The sequence below is a fragment of the Pipistrellus kuhlii genome, unplaced genomic scaffold, assembly GCF_014108245.1.
Source record: "Pipistrellus kuhlii isolate mPipKuh1 unplaced genomic scaffold, mPipKuh1.p scaffold_m20_p_2, whole genome shotgun sequence".
In the NCBI taxonomy this organism is placed as follows: domain Eukaryota; kingdom Metazoa; phylum Chordata; class Mammalia; order Chiroptera; family Vespertilionidae; genus Pipistrellus; species Pipistrellus kuhlii.
Window position 1 is genome coordinate 27,554,527 of NW_023425515.1, and position 23,148 is coordinate 27,577,674.

Consider the following 23,148-nt stretch of genomic DNA (forward strand, 5'->3'; position numbering starts at 1 on the left):
GACAACTATCATGGTTGCCCTTAATATGCTCTGTGTTCTATATACCCTTTTCCCCTCAAACAAAAACATCATAAGAAAAATTAGAATGTGTTGATAAAAAATTCTTCATTTTACCTTCCTCATCATAATCAATTACTGTGAATTGTGTCTGTTCTGATTTGTTCTACGTGAAAAATAAACATATTGTTAGTTTTGCACAAATAAGACCATAGTGCAGACCTGTTATTCCCTCCTCCACCTCCCCCACATTGTTATTTCTCTGTTTATAGATTAAACAGATTGCTAGCAGATTGATTTCTACAGCATTTATTTATTAAAAAAAATATATATTTTATTGATTTTTTACAGAGAGGAAGGGAGAGAGATAGAGAGCTAGAAACGTCAATGAGAGAGAAACATCGACCAGCTGCCTCTTGCACACCCCCTACCGGGGATGTGCCCGCAACCAATGTACATGCCCTTGCCCGGAATCGAACCTGGGACCTTTCAGTCCGCAGTCCGACGCTCTACCACTGAGCCAAACCGGCTTCGGCAATTTCTACAGCATTTAAAATGGGCTGCATAGTCTTCCATGGAATGGATGAGATTGCTGCCAACTCTTCACTATTTTTTTCTGTGATGTATGTCTTCATACATCATACACTTTGCCAGTCTGATTGTCTGTTAATCGTTTTACTGGCAACAATAAACCTATATGCTCAGGATTAGGTTTTTCATGACAAAGTGCCATGATTTTGGTATATACGTTCTGTTGAGAGAATAGGGTATGTTTACAGTTGTGAAGAAAGTGTAAAGACTAGTTAACATAAGATATCCTATAGCTCTTAGGAAGTAGGGAATAAAACTTTACTTTTTAAGAACGTATAAACAAATATTTGAATTTACAATAATTTGTAGGGACCATCCTATCTAATAAAGAGGGAATATGCTAATTGAGTTCCCTGCCCTCAAAGATGGCAGCACCCACAGCCAATAAGGAGGGAATATACTAATTGACTGCCATGCCCTCAAAGATGGTGGCGCCCACAGCCACAAGATGGCAGCGCCTAGTCCCCTCAGTCCCCTGGGGCGACAGGTGCATGGAAGCCCAGCCCTTCTGTGCGCCTGCCATAGTCCTCTAGTCCTCTCAGCTCCCCAGCCGCCCAGCACTGTCCCAAGGTGCAGGCAAGCCTCGGATAGCGGCTGCCCAGCTGCCCAAGGCTGCCTGAAGCTCAGGTAACCAGGGCCGGCTAAGGCTGGTGCTGCTGGCAGTGGCAGCAGCAGAGGTGTGATGGGACATCGCCTTCCTCTGATCTTGGGTTGCCTCCTGTCCCTGAGGGCTCCCAGATTGGCTGAGGGGACACTCCCCCTCCCCCTCCCCAACCTCCAGTGCATTAATTTTTAGGCACTGGGCCTTTAGTAGAAAAAAAAAAAAAGGGCAGAAATCTGTACTGTGTGAACTATAACCCTCTAACTTTATACAATAGATGTCATGTGGGTAGAAAAAAAATGAAATGAAATACGTCACTATTTTAAGTGGATGCTTTTGGGTGATGTGATTGTGAATAATTGAACCTTTCTTCCTGCTTTTTTGTATTTCCAGATTCCTAGAGTGAACGTGTATTGTACGCTATAATATATAGGGGTGTGGAATTAAAACATGGGACAAATATTTTTAGAAGGTTTTGGTAGAGGGAGAGTGGGGTGGAGAGACCCTGGAAGATAAGTGCCTAGTAACTTTTCTGGTGAGAATGAAGCCTGCCAACCCTGAGGGAACTGGATGACCCCACCCTGTTCTTTTCATAGCTTCCTCTTAGCTAGCGTTTTGTGTGTTTTTTTGAGGACCTTTGTTCTAGTTAGGGACTCACCTAGTTAGTACAGCTAAGTAAGTATGTAACAGATTCCTATTATTAGTTTATCTTTACTGAGTCTCGTTTGATTGACAGGGAATTCTCCACCCAGAAGGTTTGATTTATTTTGGCAGTTGGAAGAGGATTTTTTTGGAGTGCTTGTTGTCTAAAAAAAGTAAGACTGGGGAACCTGCTTTTCCCCTCCTTCCTTTTAAAAAAACTGTTTGGGTTGGTCTGTGTGAGTGTGCCTAATCTGGGGATGACTCAGCTAGCATGACCTGAGGGCTGGTTTTCTTAATGTTACTAAGTCCATTACCTAACCACAGATGTTCTTCCTTTGTTGTGTCCCAGAGGCAGGGCTGAATGGTGGAGACTAGTTCTGAGAGCTGAATAAACCCATATTCCCTGGGTCTTTCCATTGTACAGTGGTTTGAAAGTATTTCATCCTCAAAATTTAAACAATGATATGGTGCACAGTAAATCGAATTATATGGTTTTTTTAAAAGCTAACTTTTATCGTTAAAAATTATAGATGCTCATTGTAGGATACTTTAAACGTATTCTAAGTACAGAGGAAAGCTATAACTCTCTCATCATTTCATAATCCATAGGTTAACTATTGTTAATGTGTTGACTCTATTTCATTTTAGTCTTTTAAACAATTATATACAAAATACGGTATGCATATATACTCTGAATACATTTCACTAAACACTGTGTTGTGAGCCTTTCCTTTTTGGTTAAACTTTTCTCTAGTGCATAAGTGACTTCCTAAAGCCAGTAAGTGGTATTATTTATGGTTGGAATGGCTACAGATACCTTTTATTTTATGGTAGCTGCCTTAAGTATTAGACTTCCAATAAACCCTCAAGATGTATGTGTTAATTGTGATATTCTTTGTTGCTATACCCAAATTGATTATTAGAGCTGGCAGCGACTTTGATCATGGAGTCCAGTTCTTTAATTAGAGAAATGAAAAAGAATAAGTCAGAGAAGTTACCCTTTGCCTAATATCATTACATTATTTAATGGCCTAAAAATATTACCCTAGGAAGCAGCTGTGACCTCTCTTTTTTGGGGTTGAGAACTTAATCACATTTTTGAAAGAACCAGGTTGTGCATTTCTAATAGGCTCAGGTAGCCGGGAGGGAAAATCAAACCAGTTGTTTGGTACTGAAATTGACAAGATCAATTTATTTTATTGCATTTTTCAACCACTAGTTGATTGATTTGATGGCCTGTGTAAGTGGTCCCCATTATCTTTATTTCCTCAGATATTTGTGCAGAAGTCATTATTGATATATGCTGATGATGCCCCCTTTTTACTTGAAGAATTAAAGGAATTATTTTTCTTTTCTTTGCAGTTAAACAAAATGGTCAATATTTAAGGGACCAGAGTTTCCAGTGGAGATAATGAAGTGATCTTTGAAGTTTTGATTTTTTTTAAATTGCATATTCAATATTAATACCATTTATTTGGCTTGAAAGCAATAGCTTATTCAGAGTATTTTTAATTTCTTTCAGAAAACAATGTCATACATAACTGTATTTTTTTTTTTTTTTTTAACAAAGTGATGCCCTGAGAGATTAGCTAGGAAAATGAAATGACATGCTGACAGTTTCCCTTTCACCTTGGGAAGCACTTGGGGGAATGGTTGAGGACAACAGCAGCTTTGTTGACTCTGAAGTGCAGGCAGTTATGGCTTGTGAACGAGGCTTTACAGAGGTTCACCAGCCCGCTGCCTTGGAAAGTTCTCTGGAGCAGCCAGAGGTGCTGAGTCTCAGGAAGGCCTGCTTCCTGTGTGAGTACCTATTGTGGAGCCCTGCACTGAATGGGAGGTTTGTGAGAAGTGGTTTCCCACCAGCACACAATGCTGCCTCTTGGCAATGTAAATACACATTCCACTCAGGGTCAGGCTAACAGTGACTGGCCAGAACGCCCTTGCAAAGAAAGGGGTTTTTGGAGTTCCATTTATTTATAGTGGCCAGTGGAAAATTAATATGCCTGTTAAATCTATTTTTAAAATGAAAGGAAAGTCTAATCCAACAGTGTTTGCTGAATGTAAATCAATTAGTTGTGGCATATTTTGATTTTGCTAATTCGTTGCTATAGGAAATGAATTTCAACCATCATACTAATTATTTTGTCTTTATTTGATACTTGAGGTTCTCACTTGAAGAGCTCTCCTTATGCCTCAGAAAACTTTTTGGGTTTTTTAATGAAAGACTAATAGGCTGAGGCAAAAGAAAATAAATTAGTGACCCTAGAAAATACTGGATCAAGTCTTCTGCGGACTTAGAATGGGCTCATTGAACAGTAAATGAAGGTCTGGAGATGAGAGCAGATAAGATTCTTACTTGGGAATGGCAACACAAAATTATTTGTTTTTATTTCCTTGGTTGATCATTTGCTTTGAATCCAGGGGCTAAGTCTGATTACAGGTGAGATTGACCATCTGATGGGCCTGGATTTATTGGGGTCAGGTCCCTCCCTGTCCTGGAATTCTCTGACAGCCCCAGCAAGGGAGTGCTTGGCCCTCTAGCCTGCTGCTTATTTCCCCCAAGATTTTACCAAATGAATATGTTTCACCAAAGTGCTTCATAGAGTGTAACAAAATCCTAGCGAGAGAAATCCATGCTAGAATTTGGATACCTCTTCATTTGGATCAATTTATTCTTCATTCACAGACTGTCAGGTGAATTGCGATGTACAGAGCTTAAGGGAGAGACGACAATCTTTGTATACAGAGAGTGAATTTAAAATGTTCTGTTTTTACATTTAAGCTGTTTGGTGTGTGGTGCTGTGATTCTCAAAGTGTGGTGTGGGGGGCCCTTGGATATTTCTGAGACACTTTTTGTGGGGTTTGTGAGTTCATAACTATTAATAACCCTAATTTCATTCTCATGTTTCTGAGTTCTTCATTAACAGTAACTGAAGTATATGTTTTGTGTCTTTTGTGCTTTCACATAAGGAGAAATGGGAAAATTGAATTGGAGAACACGTATTTTGTAGCAGTTGCAATTTGAAATTTTTTTTTGAAAGATTCTAAAGCCTGTTAATAGAATTCTTAAATTTAGAACTTGTATGATTTTAGCACAAAAGAGTGTGTTTTGCACAGAGCAGAACCTAAATAAGTATTATTTAAATAAATGAAGACAGTAGACTGATTTTTTTTTTCCTTGAAAGAAAAAAAATTTTTTTCCTAAAGAATTTTACAGTTTTGTGTTTTTATAAATGTCTGAATTAGTAGTGTGGGTGCATACATATCTCATATTAAAATGTTATTGTAATGGGCTCATATGAAACAGTAAATAGATGTGCCCTTACATGATGTGCCTTTGCACCTGCTAATTTGTTTCTTTATGAGTGTTGTCATCTCCTGTGACTTTTCTGTTTCAGTACCTTTGAAGCTCTAAGGAACACCTGGTATTTGCTTTGTGTTCAGTCACAATAAATGAAATACAGAGCTGCTTATGAGAATGTCATCAGTTGTCATGATTCTTCAAGAAATAACTTGTTATAAAAAACATGCTTATAAACTGAAATTCGGTGTGTCATATACTATTTCCATTTATCCTTCCCCAATAGGGATGTAGGAAAGAATCAGATATTTTGTTTTGAAAAATATTTGAGTCAACATCCAAAATTAGTAACTACATGTCAGAAGTCTTTGAAATACATATTTTAATGTACATTGGATAAAACATCAGTGATGTTTAATGATACAGATTGTTTCCTTACAACGAGTGTTTTATAATGCCTATTCAATGAAACAAAACCCAGTTTATAAAATATATGATTGAATTTTATAGGAGCTGATTAAAGAAACAATTCTAGGATCCTACTGGCTCATCAGAAATAAAAGATTGAGGCAGGGGTATGTTTGGAAGACAAATTTATCTTCTGGGACACTTAAGACTAGAAAAGAGGCCACAGCTGGGAACCCAAATTTAGACATTGGGGCTTATCTCAGATGAAGGGTTTCATAGAACATGGAGTCTGTTGACTTTGTGTGTTTTTGTCAGAAGTGTCCAGCGTGGATTCTGTTTTACTTGTTGAGTGTAGTATTTTACTGTAATGTTGCCTAACCTCATGCCTTTATTTCTGAAATCCTAGAATGCTAGTATAGTGTCTGGCACATAGTGGATGCTTGATAAATATTGGTTAAAAACAATGCATGATTATCTTTGCTCAGGTCCTTGTTTGATACTATTTTAGTTAAGTGCTTTCAGCTAAGTCCTTTTTTGAGATATCAAAAATAATAGAATCTTGAAACCCTTTGTATCCAGAGAGACCTTGTTATAATAGTCTTCTCATCAATAACTTGCTAAGCTGCCTTCCTTTGTGGAGCAATTTTGATTTTGTGTTTAAGCATGACACACCTCATTAAAAGTCACCATGGAGAGATAGGACTGTAGTTATTTATAATTTGTATTTTTGCTGTTTTTTTTTTTTTCTCTCACTGACTTTAAAAAATATATATTTTATTGATTTTTTACAGAGAGGAAGGAGAGAAATAGAGAGTTAGAAACATCGATAAGAGAGAAAATCGAGCAGCTGCCTCCTGCACACCCTGTTGGGGATGTGCCCACAACCAAGGTACATGCCCTTGACCGGAATTGAACCTGTGGCCCTTCAGTCTGCAGTCCAATGCTCTATACACTGAGGCAAACCGGTTAGCGCTCTCTCACTAACTTTTAACCATCTGGACTACATGATAATATGTGATAACCTTCTTTAAGCTACATTAAAAAATGTTTTAGAAATCATTAATTCTGTATATTGGTAAGGATACACCCAAAACTCACAGCTGTTGCTTTTGTATGAGAGAACTGGAGACTGGATAGTAGGGAGAATTTACTTTCATTGGTTGTCCAGGTGCTTCACACGGTGCCTTTGCTGAAGGAAAGGCTTCGGAGCTTTTCCTCCACACCTTTCCCGGGAAGCAGAAAGTTGTTTGATGCTTGCAACACTTTTCCTCCAAAAAGGGTGTTGTGTGTGGCTGTTAGGTACCCAAGTGGTTGCACATAGAGGGATTTAATTCATAACCTGTCTCTAAAAGCAGAGTAATAAAAATACATTTCAGGTTTTATTAAAGAGGAACCTAGAAGTCATGTTAAAGCATCCTATTACAGCAGCAGAAACTAAGACAGGGATACCTTGAACCACATCCCTGACACGCAATGGGACCTTCTGTTCTGTGGGCTCCAGGCAGGTGGAGTGCCAGAGGAAGGCGAGCATGTCTCCTGACTTCCCATCTCACCTCTTTCTACCTCCCCATGCAGCTTGGAGGTAGATTGGTAGGAAGGTGGGAAGTCCCAGACCTGGGGGGGGCTTAGAAGAGACTATTTCAGACTACAGCTTTCAAGACATTTTTTTTTTTTTTTTAACATGGTATAGAAAAAGATATAAAGAAACAGCCGAACAATTCCACAGTTCACTGAAAATGCAGATTTTCAGTATTGTCATCCTTAGATAAAGTATGTGGCAAAGTTAGCCTGGATATGTTTGAAAATAAAGGCTCATAGCTTTGGAATGTTTTCTTGTAGATGCTAGACTTTCATCATTGGGCGTCAGTGAGATTTATTGTGCTGAGTATACCTGGAGTCTAGTCGTAAAAAAAAAATCAAAAAAAATCTAATCACATCTGCAAACTTCTTAAACATCATTTAAAAACAGTGAACAAAGCAAATGAACTTTGGTAAACTTCTTTTGTAGTTGGACCCCCCCTTTTCCTTGTAGTTAATAATATTTGCAAAATGGAGCTATTATGTGTGGGTGTAGATCTGAAGTCTAAAGATTGTGAATAGTATAGTGATGTCATTTTTTCCTTTTAGTTTTATGTTTCCTTAAAAATTTGGGGGATGTTATGGGGCTATGGAAGCAAACTGTATATTTATGGAGAATTATGAATGTAACTATAGATTACATATATTATTTACATGTAACTCTTAGATATGTAGATTTGCCCCATCCCTCAGAAAATAGTGCCTTCCTAATATAGTAATTTTGAGCTCAAACATTACATGCTTTACCATTTAAGGAAAGTCAAATTGCAGCATAGGGAATAGAGTCACTAATATTGTAATAACTATGTAGGGTGCCAGATGGATACTAGACTTACCAGGGTGATCACTTTGTAGGGTATATAACTGTCTAATCACTGTGCTGTACACCTGAAACTAATATAATAGTGTATGTCAGCTGTAATTGAATAAAAAAGCATTATGGATTCTTGAAGGCAGGGCCTTATACATTAGATCATGGCATTCTTCTCTGCTCTCTGGAGCACAGTCAACAATTCTGTTTTTATTTGTTGCTTTACCGTTGCTTGTTATTTATGTTACTCTAGAGTGGTGTGGGTGTGTTTTTAATCTAAAAATCTCGATTTTACAGTATTTATCTGGATTTAAACGTTGCCACCTTAAGTCTCCTGTATTTATAATTGGGTGCAAAAAGCAAGAATGTTTTTAAGGTTAAGAAATTTTCAGACAACTGTGATTTAACTTCACTAAAGAACCCATATCAGACAGGAAGACGAATTCCAGACTGTTTGTGCCTCAACCAACCAGCTGGGTGCATACCTCCAGGTACTGCTCATGTCTCAAGAGGTTTTTCTGCACGAACAGCTATCACCACTCCGTCTTTCATTCAAGTGGCAAGCCATGGCAAGAGTCTTCCAGCTGTATAGAACTCAGCTGTAAAATTAGATTTCATTGGCATGAAAACATGGTGATTACCGGCACTATTTGCTCAATATCTTTTTTTTTTTTTTTTTTTTTTCAACGTTTTACTTAATCCCCCCTCTCTGATGCTGAAGACTCAGGTTATATTCATATAAGTAAGAGAAAGTAACAAACAGGTTTTAGAATTTGCATAAACCTCTTTAAAAAGAGTTTAAGTTTTAGTTTGGTTTGTGTTAAGTAGCATAATAGGCAGTGCTGTTTGAAACAGTCTAATAATAACAGATAGGAACCTTAAAGGCCAATCTATAATTTTGTGATTTTATAAAAGAAGAAATTAATAGCTCAAGTTTAGAGCTAATTATTGGCAGATCTCCAATTAAAGCTCAGATTTTCCAAACTCAGTCTTGGGGTCTCTCTACTTGTGCTTTAAAACAAACAAACAAACAAACAAACAAACCATAACACATTGGTCCTTTTGAGCTGTTTTTAGCAGAGGGGCTGTGAAAAATTCTAATTAAAATCCTTACTCCCAATCCATATCCTTTTTTTTTTTTTGGTATACTTATTTTCAAAAAAGCAAAGACCAGTGTTTGTACTAAGCACCTTTCCTAATGGTTACCCAAAGTGTATGGAGAGGGATGAGTAGAGGGGAAAGCATGGAAACCATCCCAGCTTTCTCCTGCCCAGTGGCAGTGCCCCGCATCGGGTTCAGGCTAATTCCACATGGTCAGAGCCAGGGTCAGGGCCACAGGCACTGGCTTAGTGTTACAGGGAAGGGAAAGAAAACTACTTCCACAGAAGCAGGAGGTGACAGAACAGTCAGGTGTGAGTTGATGAATGAGCAGGTTTTTCTCCATTTCAGAGATAAAGATGATGCACGGTGTTTCTATTTTGTCTTAATTTCTTTTTCTATTGATATGGTTGTTTTTTCCACAGTTATTATGGGAAAGCTGTTTATAGTTTGCTCAGAAGGCTGGATGACAATAGTTGAGTTTCTAGATCTTGAACTATTAGTCAAGTTGTTTACTTTTCAAAACCAACATGAAACAGTAGATAATCTGATGAGGACAATAAAACAGTAAATGATACTTTGACCTCCTCTTAGTTGTAGGAATGTGTACAACTTTTTTCTTGTTGTTCTCTCTCCTCCCCTCTCTTTTATGTCTCTCTCTTTCCCTTCCTCTTTATCCTTTTGAATGTTGCGTAATAGAGCTTAGAAATGAAGAAAACACATTGGGAAGTTCTCAGTCCTGTGACTCATGACATAAATACAAAGACCACGTGTATGAGGGGAGATTCATGAAAGCAGGTTCTCTTTCATTTCTCATGCTATGTGATTCTCTGTCAAATTTTGACTTTTCTACATTTCTCTCTCTCTCTCTCTCTCTCTCTCTCTCTCTCTCTCTCTCAAAAAAAAGTGTAAATCAGTTTCACAATGTTTGTCATAATAAATTCAGTTTTATTAGGCTTAGGTTTTGTATTGGAAGCCATTTAGAAACTTGTATCACTCATAAAGCATTAGTTATCTGGCAGTTAAAAAAGGAATGTAGTAATTTCTTAGTAACCTCTCAAACTTTGTCTTAAACACAACACAGCACAACAAACCTGTTTTCAATATTTCAATATGTTTGTTAGATTGTAATTTTGACTACTGGTGAGGCTTTTCTTGCCTTATTGAATCAGGAAAAAAGTTTTCTTATTGTATACAAATGTCAAGAACTTTTCTCTGATATGTTTGTAACACTTTTCTGAAACCTAGCCCACAATAAGTCTTCACTATTAGAAGTCCATTGGTATTTTTAATAGAGAAATATATTTTCTTGAGGTATGAATCAAGCTATGATTTTGCTAATGTGCTCATGACAATATTTTTTTTCTCCGGCTACAGAACTAACATATAGCAAGTAAAAATTTCAGATGCTGTTTATATTAAGTGAAGGTGATTGGGTAATCTATATTTTATTGTAAAAGATACAAGCCTCATGGAACTACAGTTAACTTTAGTGTTATAAATTCTGAAGATGATTTATTTATTAATATTTATTAGGTTTTTAAATTTAGTTAATTGTTAGTAGGTCTCCGTAGTTGATGGTTTTCCATCCCTTTCTCATACATAAAGGAAACCCCTTTGTTTTTTGCAAATGCATTTGGAATTACAGAATGGAAGCAAAAATTCAAACTGATCATGTGCATTCTTCTGATTGGTTCCCTTACCACATTTACCTTTTAAACATTCCACGTAGTCTGGGAGTCAGTAAAAGCCACATAAGGATGTAGGTGAAGCAAGCTTGGGAGCCTGTGCCTCGGTGCTGACCTGAGATTTAGTTCAGGGAGTCATCCTCTCCTGTGCATCCTGCTGGGTCAGCTCCTTTAGTTCTCATGGTTGTACTTTGTTCCTTGTAGTGTTGTTAAGTTTCTGTTTCTTTTTCTCTTTCATCTGAAACTAATTTGTGTGCTGTACTTCTAGCCCACATCTCCAGATAAGGTAAGGAAATTTGGGTCATCGGCCCATGGAGTGAGGACCAGGACATTTTGTTACTAATTTGAAGGCCAGGTTCACAGACTTAAAACCCTCCCAGCAGTGATTAGGCCTTTGGTGTGTTTTTTCAAGTTAGAAATTCTTCCTAGTATATAATTGCTTTTTCTGGCCTTTGGAAATGGATCTGCAGTTCTCTCCTGAGAATCAGGTTTTTCATGAACTTGGCCAGTATGTTTCTTAGTGAAGGCTGGGGCCAAAACACCATGGAAAACCTTTTCAGAATTGGAGTTGGGGGAAGGAAAGTAAGAGGAAAAAGTAATAAGCCACTTGCCTAGAGTAATGTAAAAACTGAAGACCCTTTGTAATATTCTCTTAAAGTAAGGCGTTCTTTAAAAGCTTTGGGGGCATATTTGGATGGAATTGAATGTCTTACTAACACTGAGGATCTGTTCGTTTTGGGTTTCAGAGTGCCCCGCCCCCACCCTGTCATTAGTGCAGGAGTTCATTTAGTAATGCTGGATCTTGCTCACAGGTAATGAAGATAACAAATAACTTGCTCTCTTAGGAAGGAGGGAAGTTGACCACAGCACTCATGTGGCATCCTCCTCCTGTCAATCAAAAGAACAGAACTGGCCAGGCATGAAGCAGTTGTGGTTTTAGTGTTGGGATGTGTGGTTAGAGGGAAAGGTGGTGAGGGCCTGTGGTTGTTTCAGATTCTTTGAAATGGCAGTATGGGTAAGAACAAAATAAAGAATAGGAATGAAATCTTTGAACTTTGGGTGATAAAAGAAAAAAAATCAGAGGAATAGGAAAAGGCATTGTATATTTGTTCTGAGTAGTTTCATATAGCACATTTATTCTTTATTTGTGAAGTGCAGTGGTTTAAAGAATGGATTCATTCATTATAAGAACTCTATTGTGTGTGAGGAGGACAGTTGTGGATGTGGTATATAGCCTGAATAAAATGCATGAGTTCTGGGTAGGTTTGGCCAGATGTCTATCTGGGTATATCTGGCCAGGGCAGAAGGAACCCAGACCAGGAAAATGAGTCTTTTGTCAGGCTGGTTTCTCCTGAGACTTTCTTACTGAAATGAGAAACGGTTTCAGCTCAGAGATCACACTTCCCCACTCAGTTTCCCTCAGAGCTGATAATCAGCAGGGGGTCCAGGGCAGTGGTGTAAGGCACAGGGAGAATTTCAGAGACCCCAGAGAGACCCATCCTCTCTGTGTGTGCACACAGAATTAACAAACTGGCTTCCGAGCCCAGTGAATATGTAAGATAGCAAATTTAGGATATGGCCCTCAGATATGAGGGGGGTATGGATTGTGATGCTGCCTAATGAGGAAGAGTCAATAAAACATACAAATTAAACATAACTCAAATTAGGGATGAATTTCTCTGGACATGTTAGGTCAAAATGCTTCAAAACCCCTCTAGTACCACATCCTGGGGCTGAAACGCACTATTGTTGTAAACAATGATCCTCCATCGCTGAGAAAACACAATGAAGTAGGAAATGTCGGATTTCCATCCATAATCATTACAGACCAAGTTAGTTTGGTTCTTAGAGTTAAGTATTTGGATAGTAGACCTTCCACATTTATAACTTTACCTTTGAATTTCATTTTGAAAGCTTTGTTAGCTCTTTCAGGCATGTACCATTCTCTAAGCATTGGGGTTGAGGCACACCTGTTGCAGTTGAGTACATCTGTAGTTTTTGTCTGGATTACTGGTCAAAACAGAGCAGACTCACTTTTTGGGGAGCTTTCATTGAGTGATTGATGCATGGTAAGCCTCCCCAAGTCTCCTGGCCCAAACTAACCTTTTATTGTTAACCTGTTAACCGGGAGTTCCCTTTTTAATGATGCAACCTGTAACCGGCGCGTACTCTTTCACTAGGACGTGTCAGTACGTCACGCCCGGAGGACGTAATTTCATATTATTATTATTTATTTATACTTAATGAAAATAAATGAAATATATATATTTTCGTTTACTTATATATATATATATATAAAGCACAAAGGAAAATACAAAATTACAAAAAAAATAGAAAAGAATACCGACAAAAAAAAAATGGACACGTCGAATTTAAAAATTATAAATTTTACAAACAATGATAAAGATTACAAAAAATAGCTGAAACCAATTTGGCTCAGTGGATAGAGCGATGGCCTTCGGACCTAAAGGTCCCGGGTTCGATTTTGGTCAAGGGCATGTACCTTGGTTGCCGGCACATCCCCATTGGGGGTGTGCAAGAGGCAGCTGATTGATGTTTCTCTCTCATCTCATCGATATTTCTAACTCTCTATCCCTCCCCTTTCCTTCCTCTCTGTAAAAAATCAATAAAATATAAAAAAAAAAAGATTACAAAAAATATATACCGTCCCTCTGGGGGCGCAACATATATTTCAAGGACGTATTCATACGTCCTACCCGTTCCAGATACTGTTTACGTTTGATGTATTTATAGGTCCCGCTCGGTTAACATTAATGTGAGGGACAAGTGATTTTCCCAATTTACAACTTGAAGTTTGACTTTCGGTTTTTATTTGGAAAATCAATTACTTTTTCTCCCTTCATCATTAAGGAATAACTAAAAAGATACTACTGTGTATCTTAAGTTTTATATTTTGTATCTTTTATAATCCTTCCTGCCTTTCCCCTTGTCCTTTCTATAGTCCATGGCACTACATCGTTTCTGTTCCATGATAATTTAAGGACAGGTGGGCAGGCAGTATCTTGTTAATAGCTGGGTATTATCTTGCCTAGAGATAATTTATTGCTTTTTCTATTTGCGTTCCAGGCAAATGAAAGTTTCCTCTGTATGTGCATGGAGTGCAGAAATGGGCATTTAAACATTGTTGTCTGTGTAAACTACCCCTTCTATATGAACCTCTTATACTGTATTTCTGTCAGGATAGTCTGGTTTCCCTTTGGTAGAACTCTTAGGGCTTAGAAAACAGGCCTTGTATTCTAGCAAGCTGGTAGCCTAGGGAAAATCGCATAAACAAATTTGGTTATAAGAAGTGAAACTCATGCAGGGTTCACAGTGGCTTACATTCACTTAATTCATTTTTCCATTTTTCTCCTTAAAGGTGTAGTCATTGGGTGTCTGAGTTGAGGCATTAAAAGTTCCCACTGTAAACTAAAAGTTCCCACTGTGATTGTGCATGCAATGATTGTGATTAAAAAAAAAAAAGTATAGTTCTCCCTGTCTTCTCCTCCCCTAGTCCAATAATCTGTAATAATCTCTGTATATTTATGAAGTAGACCTTGGGGGGGGGGGGGAATAGGATCTTTTTAAAATTTTATTTATTTATTTTTATTTTTTTATTTTTTATTTTTTTTATGGCACAAATATATTACCCAAAGTTGCCTATATAGCTTTCAAAAGCAAATACAATTTTCTATTTGTGCCAGTGGACTTGATTTCTTTGTGTTTATTTTTTTATTTTTTTATTTTTTCTTTTTTCTTTCAGCTTTGTGTGAGTCCCCATACTCTTCCATCCCATGTATATATACTAGAGGCCCAGTGCATGGGGTTCATGCACTGTGAGGGGCATTGCTTGTAGGGATTGGCCCACTGTGGACCCGCCCTCTAAGCAGCCACTCATCCCAGTCAGCTGAGTTGTGCTTCCACTGTGGGAGTGCACTGACCACCAGGGCTCAGCTCCTGCGTTGAGCATCGTTCTGGATGGGCTTTTATTACATAGGTTGAGACATAGGTGGGTCTAGTGGCCTATACCCTATGCTACCTTGCACAACCTGGAATTTAACTTCCCAACTTGAACTTGATACCTGTGCTTAAGAGTGCTACCTACAGGGGTTAGATGGTACATCTTGTTAATAGCAAGTCCCATTGTTTTAACAGGATGCCAACTAGATGGTTTCTTAAATTGAAATTGTCGGTGTGAGACATAATGTTGGTGTTGAGACATTCTTTGATAATAGGGGCAGGGGACTAGGAATGCCTGGATTTTACATCAGATCAAAATTATCTCTTCCTACCCAGTTCCTGTGGTCCCTGCCCAAGAAACAATGAGTAATAGGAACAAAATAGCATTGTTAATTTAATTTGAATCTCAATCCCTAATATTGAAAACTTCAGTTAGCTAGGTTGGACCAATTGGAGCATAAGTAGCTTTATCTCAAAGCAGATTCTGATTAAGGACTTCCATTCCACCTGCCCAACCCTAAACTTGCATCATTATTTCCTGTCCTCTGGCCCTAATGTAAGGACCTCCTAGGGGCTGAAAGGACCTAGGTGCAGCCCCTGAAATCACTTTACTCCTGCTGCTTTATTGGGTGCAAAAAGAGAGAGCAAGTTCCACCATTATGCTTCTCTGTGAGATGACCAGGACTGTCTCAATGGATGGGGGTTTTGGCCTGTATCAGAGAAAGGAGAGGAGACAGAGCCATAATCTGCACCATAATCTCATCAGCAAATGCCTAAGGGCTCTTCCTTGGGAAGAAATGAGGAAAAGGTAAAAGTGATCATGAAGAACTTCTTCACCCCTACATGCTTTATCCTCTGACCACTAATTTAAATTACTGCCCTGCTTATCCAACCTGCAGTTTTGAAGAACATTAATTAAAACATTACTCTTAAGAAATAGGCCTGTGCACTATCATCAATCTGAAGAAAAGCAGCCATTCTTTCCTTATGCACTAGTAGAGTTAGGTATGTTAGAAAAGAAATTGAAATGGACCTCAGTACTCTATCATTTGACCTATTCAAAATCAAACAATGATGTCATGATAGTGTCAATGGAATTGTCTTAGTTAATTTTATTGTGGAAGGATCTGTTTCCTACATCAGCTTTAATTTTATTTGCTTAGGAACTGAATAATTGCCTCATAAAACAGCATGATGGTACTATTAACACTGGATTATAAGACCTGTTATTATAGAATGTGCTTCCCTGGTTGGGACAAGACTTCACTGTTTGGTACTTAAAGTAATTAGTTTCTCTAAATGGGGTTATAATGAATAGTGTAAAATTTTACCTATTTAAAATAAAAAGTTTACAATCTGTTGGGTGGCTTTTATGCATCATTTGATATTTTTAGGGAAGGAGTTTCTTTTCAGTGGGATTTGGGGCAGAATATTTAATGTTTAGAATGGAGGTTGTTCAAAATGAGGAGAAATATTTTATTTCTATCACATCTGTCTAAGACAAATCTGAGGCTGCTATTAAAGGATTTGCCCCACTGCTGTGCCTGATTTGAATATCGAGTATTAATGGACCATGGAATTTGAAATTTTGGGGGACTTTATTATGAATAATAAAAAAATCTAACTGGACAATATGACAGTGTGTTTTTTAATTAACTTAAAATAGTACACATGTATTTATTCATTTATTGTTTTTTGTCAATGCTGTTAAACATTTTTGGGCCGCCATAACTTTTAGCCATAAGTGAAGAATATGTAAATACTTTTGAAAGAATAATAATAATAATTTAAATATTTTATAATTCAAAATAGGGATTTATTATTTTCCTACTGTTGTATTGAAAAGCTAGATATTGGTGGCAAGTACCATTATGAAATAAAAGTGGGACTTGTGTTGTTTTCGATACTTGTGTGCAAATTGTTTATTTCTGTTGAAACAATGGAATCTGCCTTTCAGCTCCATTCTGCACAAGGTGCCATGGGTAATCTGAGATACAGGAAAGTTCAAGATGTACACAAGTGATAAAGATGTAAATATACAACAGGCTAAATTCAATGTAAGGAAATGATGGGAGAGAGATAATTAGGAGAATGATTAATTACCAAATTAATGGCAAGGTCAGAAATTGTAATAATTGCATTTTAGGTGGTTAACCTTTGGTACTTAGCTTGAATTAACTGATTATGTACAATATTTTGATCTAAATAAAAAGGAAAAACTGCCCTTACAGGTCAGTTGACCTTTTTTTCTATGATTACCTTACATCTAATGATACCACCACTTTTTGTTAGACACTTGCCTTTTGAAAACATCCTCTCATTCTATCCTGAGAAAGATCCCTGGAGTAGGGTAGTTACTATTCTTCATATATTTTTAAAATGTATAAATAAATGACAATGTTGAGGCATAGAAGGCTGCATTCACATGCTGCTTGGAGACTCATCTGTGATCTCCTAGTTCAGACTCTTCCATGTACTTTAACCCTCCTTGGGCCTGACAGAAATATAATCTTATCTAATAAAGAGGGATATGCTAATTGACTGTCACACCCTCAAAGATGGCGCCGCCTTCAGCCAAAAGATGGCAATGTCCAGTCCCCTCAGCCCTGCTGGGGCAGCAGGCACATGGCAAGTCCGGGCCCGCTCCATGCGCCTGCCTTCAGAGCTCCCCAGTCCCCTCAGCCCCCCAGCCGCCCAGGGTTGGCCCAAGGCACAGGCAAGACTCGTATGGCGACTGTCCAGTTGCCCAGGGCTGACCCGAGGTGCAGGTAAGCCTTAGATGGCGGCTGCCTAGCTGCCCAGGGCCAGCCAAGGCTTGCGCTGTGGGCAGTGGCAACAGCAGAGGTGTGATGGGGTGTCACCTTCCCCTGATCGCCGTGTTGCCTTCCACCTCGAGGGCTCCCCGACTTTGAGAGGGGGCAGGCCAAGCTGAGGGACTCCCCTCCCCTCCCCGCCAGTGCATGAATTTTCATGCACCGGGCCTCTAGTACTCTATGATAGAATAATCTGAGTTTTGTTGACATCAAGACAGAACACTTAAATTGTTGTTACAGGTGACTTTTTGTGGTCCTGAGTCCTTTTTTAAAAAAATGGTGTTTCTTTTGCAGGGAGCCAGCTGAGTGAAGTTCTCCATGAATGTACGTCACAATGATGATGACCGACCAAATCCCTCTGGAATTGCCACCATTGCTGAACGGAGAGGTAGCCATGATGCCTCACTTGGTGAATGGAGATGCAGCTCAGCAGGTTAGTGTAATAAGAGGGACATTTAAGACAAGTTATCTCAGGGGAAAACATTAGCCCAGTAATTGTTTTGAGATGGGAAAATCTATGATTTTGAACATGAGTAGTTTTAGAAGTGTTTTTGTTTAGAATTATTATATGATTTTTTAAAACATGAGAAACTGTTGTTTTTGAAAACAGCAAATCTTACCTCATCTAGTTAATATTCTCGAATATAAAAAAGTCTCATTTTTGAAATGAATCATTTTGAAAATATGCACACATCTTTGGAATGAAATGTTACTCATGTCATATATTGTGCTCTTGACTGGTTTGCCTGGTTGGCCAGAGCAGGTCACTGAGAGTGTGCGTCAGTTTTTGACCTTACACAGGGGGGACTGGCCTTGACAAGATGCAGAGGTTCCTGTGAATCCACTGTGGCTCCTAGAGCAGGCCTTCCAAGTATAAAGCTTGTTACTCAGCATTACAGAATAGACAAATTATTTTTGAACTCATCCATGTAGTGTTTGGGGGAAAATTTAAACAGAAAGTAAAACTTTTGTAAATGATTAGAGACTGGACTATTCTGATAACACTCATTTTTTTCTTGTTGATTACAAAAACTGGGTTTGCTTAGTCTTATACTAATTAAATATCATTTTGTCTTTGTGCAGTTTTTTAGAATCATAAAAATAAAAGTCTTTGTTCTATGAAAAGTAGAATTGGAAACAATTGCTTAAAAATATTTACCTAAATATATTAATAATTCAAATAAGTTAATCATTTATTTTTGTCATCAGTATGTGCCCCTCACCCCATCTATCATAGCAGAATAACACTCTTTATCTATCATAATACATTAATACTTTGTGTATATATATATATATACTTGGTATATATCTCTATTGGATCTCATTTTACTGCTTAATACTTTGTATTTTTTTCCTGCATTAGCCTGTGAACCTCTTAAGAACAAGGAACATCTAATAGGTGCTCCATGAACATCTTTCCGTTGAATACATTTCATCCCTTCTTACTAGTGATGCAGCCATTTCCCTTTTGAATCTTCACTTTCCCTTTCTCTCTGCTGGATCATTTTCATCAACATATTGTAATATCTTTTATCTTAAACACATGAACCACTATACCTCTCTCCACCCACAGCCCCCCCTCCCTGATTCCACATCACCTTACCACCTTACATCTCTACTCCTCTTACAACAGAACCTCTGTTTCCTTATATCCACTGTCTTTCAACTCAAGAGTCCACACCTGGGTCTTCTCACCTTTGCCTACCAGTCTGTTGGCTTTATCTCAGGATCATTTCTGAAACCATACCTTGCCATGTCTACCTTGTTTCCATCACCACTGCTGGACTCTAGGCCAACATCTCCCACCAGGTTAGGACAGTCCTTCTCATGGGACTCTCTGCTTTTATTTTCCTTTTGCTCCACTTGAAAGTATTTGCCACATAGCAGTCTTTCGAGTGATCTAAAATCATACATTGTGTCATGTCTCTCCTGGTACACCAGGAGTAAAATCCAAGTGTGTACCCTGGCCTGCCAGCCTTACATGTTTAGTCTTTGCACCCTCCTACACCCCCCCCCCCCCCCCCCCCCCCCCGTTAACAATATATTTCAATAGGCTGCCTCCTACATAAATAGGCTGCCTCCTACATGCGCTCTAACCAGCAATTGAACCTGCAATTTGGGTATGTGCCTTGACCAGGAATCGAACCTACCAACCCACCACCCTTTGGTGTGCAGGACAATCTCCAACCGACTGAGCCACACTGGCTAGGGCCCTTTCCTTTCTCTTCATCCTTCTTCCACTGCTGTGTCCAGCCACTCATGGTACTCAAAAGTACCATGAATGGTTTCAACATGCAATATTTGGCCTCCCTTCTTTTCACCAATTAAAAGAATAAAAAAAGACTTAAAAAGTATTTTTTTGTCTCCCAGATGTAGTCACCTGATTTCTGTTTGCATATGTACCTAGGCACCTGAGGCCCCATATCCATGTTATTGTGTAGCATTTTAGCATTCTGATTATTTCTTCCTCATTTCTGTAATTCAGTTTGCACAGAACAGCCTTTTATAGATTATGAGCCAGCATACAGAGCCCTTAGTTACAGAATTATTCAAGTCAGTAATCTCCTTTGCACCTAGAAATGACCAAAGATGGATTTCCTCAGAAGGCCTTGTGGCATTCCCCTACTCTGTGTATCTACCTAATTAGAAGCTGCTTAATAACTTTGGTTTATAAAATCACATTTTTTAATTCATCTGGGACTTTTTCCATAAAGATAAGAAAGGGAAAATCTATCTATTCTATAAACAGTCAAATACCAAACTTTCTCAAACAGGGGCTACACTTATTCTAAAAAAATCTCATCAGGAGGAAGTGTTTCAGTCTTTCTAATTAGTAAATATGTTTGTGCTAGAAGTATCAAAATGTATAGGTTATGTGGACCAAGCTATTTGGGCATTAACCCTAAATTTCTCATAATAGGTCATAATTGTTAAGTGGTCAGAGTGTGTTTGGAACATCTCTCAGCAGGACCAACCTAAGGGTTATCACAGGTTGAGGTTGCCTCTGTTGCCACTATGGCTCAGCCTGGGCAGTGGGCATGTGCCTGACAGTTTTCTTCCTCTTTCTGACCCAGAGTCCCCACCCTGTATCTCCCTTATTTCCTCAAGCCTCCTAACATTGACCTTTGGCCTAGTTAAGTGTGGCCAAGTCCTCTGGGCCTATGTGTAAAGGCACAGGGGAAAACTGACCCAAGGAGCAAGCAAAATCAATGATGGAGAAATGCCAGACAGGAGGTAAAGAAAGAAGAAAGGGATAGCGGTCACCAAAGGGCAAGGGCCAAAAGTGAGGACCCAAGGATCCAAGAGTCTCGGACTGTGTGGGTTCTGAGTGCTGGCCTGGGGTATCTGTGGGTCTTTGCTGCCTGCTCTTAGGAGCCTGCGTGGTGTGCTGCTCAGGGCCTCTGTGCTCAGGATCAGGGCACAGGACACATCAGAGAGAATGACCTGTTCTCATGTTTTCAGAGGCTTTTACTGTGCTGTGCCTCTGAGGCAATACCTTTTCATCTTAACAAGGACCTCTGGAGGTGCAGGGTATGGCTTCAGTGAAGGATGTTGCAGGCATTGTCCAACAGATCCTTGGGGGAGGGGTGACATTTTAAGGAAGGCAGCACTTGAGCCACCTCTCAAAGTAGATTGTTATGAAGAGCCACCCACTGGTTGTGGGGCTCTGCCTCTGCATTTCTGTTAGGTTAGGAGTCTGTATGGTGAAGCTTACTTTTCTGTGTTTACAGCATTCTTTTTTTTTTTTAAATACATATTTTATTGATTTTGTACAGAGAGGAAGGGAGAGAGATAGAGAGTTAGAAACATCAGTGAGAGAGAGTCATCGATCAGCTGCCTCTTGCACACCCCCTACTGGGGATATGCCCGCAACCAAGGTACATGCCCTTGACTGGAATCGAACCCGGGACCTTTCAGTCCCCAAGCCGATGCTCTATCCATTGAGCCAAACCGGTTTCGGCTGTTTACAGCATTCTTAATACTTTGCAGCTGTGCAGAGGACATTCTTGTTTCTGTGTATGCAAAAGAACCACCACAGTTATGAGAAAGCTCTTCCGTCCCCACAGCCGCCCTCCTGATCTCTGCCCTGTTGGTTAGAATTTAATTAGTTTGAGTTCTTGGCAGGCTGCTCTGCTCTGTTCTGGCTCTCTAAATAAGAGACTGGTAATTTTCATTGATCCAAGTCATGTGAAGTTTGAATCCTTGGTTTGTCATTTTGTATAGGTATCAGGAAAAGGAGAGTTCTTCTCTTAAAATGAAAAGCCATCCTCGTTATGAATGAAGATTTAAAAAATATATATTACCAACTAAATAATGAGCAACAGCAGCAATAACAAGCATAATATGGACATAGAGCAATTTAACAGCTTTACTTAATGGCTTTATAGAGATGTATCCGCATGCTATGTAATTCACTTATGTAAAGTATACAATTCAGTGGAATTTACTCTGTTCACATAATTGTGCAACCACAACTACAATTAATTTTAGAACATTTTAATCAAACTAAAAAGAAATTCTGTAGCAGTCTCCATTTCCTTCTCTTCCCAATTCCTACACAACCACTAATGTTCTCTGTCTCTGTAGATAATTTGCCTACTCTGGACAGTTTATATAAACGAAATCATTCCATGAAATAAGATTGTAGCATATATGAGTAGTTCAGACTTTATTTTTTGCCAAAAAACATTCCATTGGATAGATATACCACACACGTTTTATTTATCCACTTATCAATTGATGGACGTTTGGGGTGTCTCACTCTTTGGCTATTAATGCTGCTGTGAGCGTTGTATGCATGTTTTCATTTCTCTTTGATAGGTACCTAGGAGAGAAATTGAAATTTTGAACTGTTGTTTTCTAAATAAAACACTTCTGCTTCTCAATATAATTTCTTCTACTTTGAATAGATAACATAGCTAAATAAAATTTGTTTCTCTTACTATGCTAACTATATTATTCTTGAGTTATAAAAAAAAAATCAGGTTTTGACCAGAGTGTGGCATTATAAATATAGTGCATGCCCTTTGGTAATTAGAATATCAGAGCCTATGTTGACATTTTCAGAAACTAATGGTATATTATTGTAATTAAACTGTCTTTGACTTTTAGCACATCTTGGAGATTTAAAAATGTAGCAGCTAATTTTGAGCATTAAAGAGTAGACATCAGTCCAATTTTCAACTTTTTTATTGGTTTTAGTAATCTCTGAGGAATAATTATAGCAGCCACTAGTTAAATAAGGAAATTATTAGGTTCCGAACAGAAGTGTTAACATAGCGTTTCCTGATTTGCTAATTTAATCTGTGACATTTATAACCTTCAGGAGGGTGGTATGCCACTTTATATTAGTTTTCTTTCTTTTCTTCTTTTTTTGTTAACCTGCACCGAGGATATTTTTTTTCGTTGATATTTAGAGAGTGGGAGGGGAGAGGGAGAGACAGAGAGAAACATTGATGTGAGAGAAATGCATCGATTGGTTGCCTCCCACACTGGCCCTGACCAGGGGTGGGGATCAAACCCAAGCCTGGAATGGAGGTAGGTGCTCTTGACCAGAATCGAACCTGAGACCCTTCAGTTGATGGCCTAACGCTCTAACCACTGAGCAAAACCTGCTAGGGCAATATTCTTATATTTTTAGTGATTCTTCTCATGTATGT

The 23,148-nt window shown here is 38.6% G+C and overlaps 1 protein-coding gene across 11 annotated transcripts in view; it reads left to right on the forward strand.

The window, feature by feature from the left end:
• FNDC3B (fibronectin type III domain containing 3B) overlaps window positions 1-23,148 on the forward strand; it is a 321,193-nt gene that overhangs the window by 51,933 nt on the left and 246,112 nt on the right. For 4 of the 11 annotated variants that reach the window (XM_036445717.2, XM_045583675.1, XM_036445718.2 and 1 more), the window contains exon 2: window positions 17,783-17,921. The exons of 6 other annotated variants lie outside the window; for them this stretch is intronic. In XM_036445717.2, coding sequence (XP_036301610.1) covers window positions 17,811-17,921 — 111 coding nt within the window. In that variant the 5' untranslated portion in view covers window positions 17,783-17,810. Of the gene's footprint in view, window positions 1-17,781; window positions 17,922-23,148 lie in introns of those variants that run through there. One more of the 11 variants, XM_045583672.1, reaches the window with a different exon arrangement.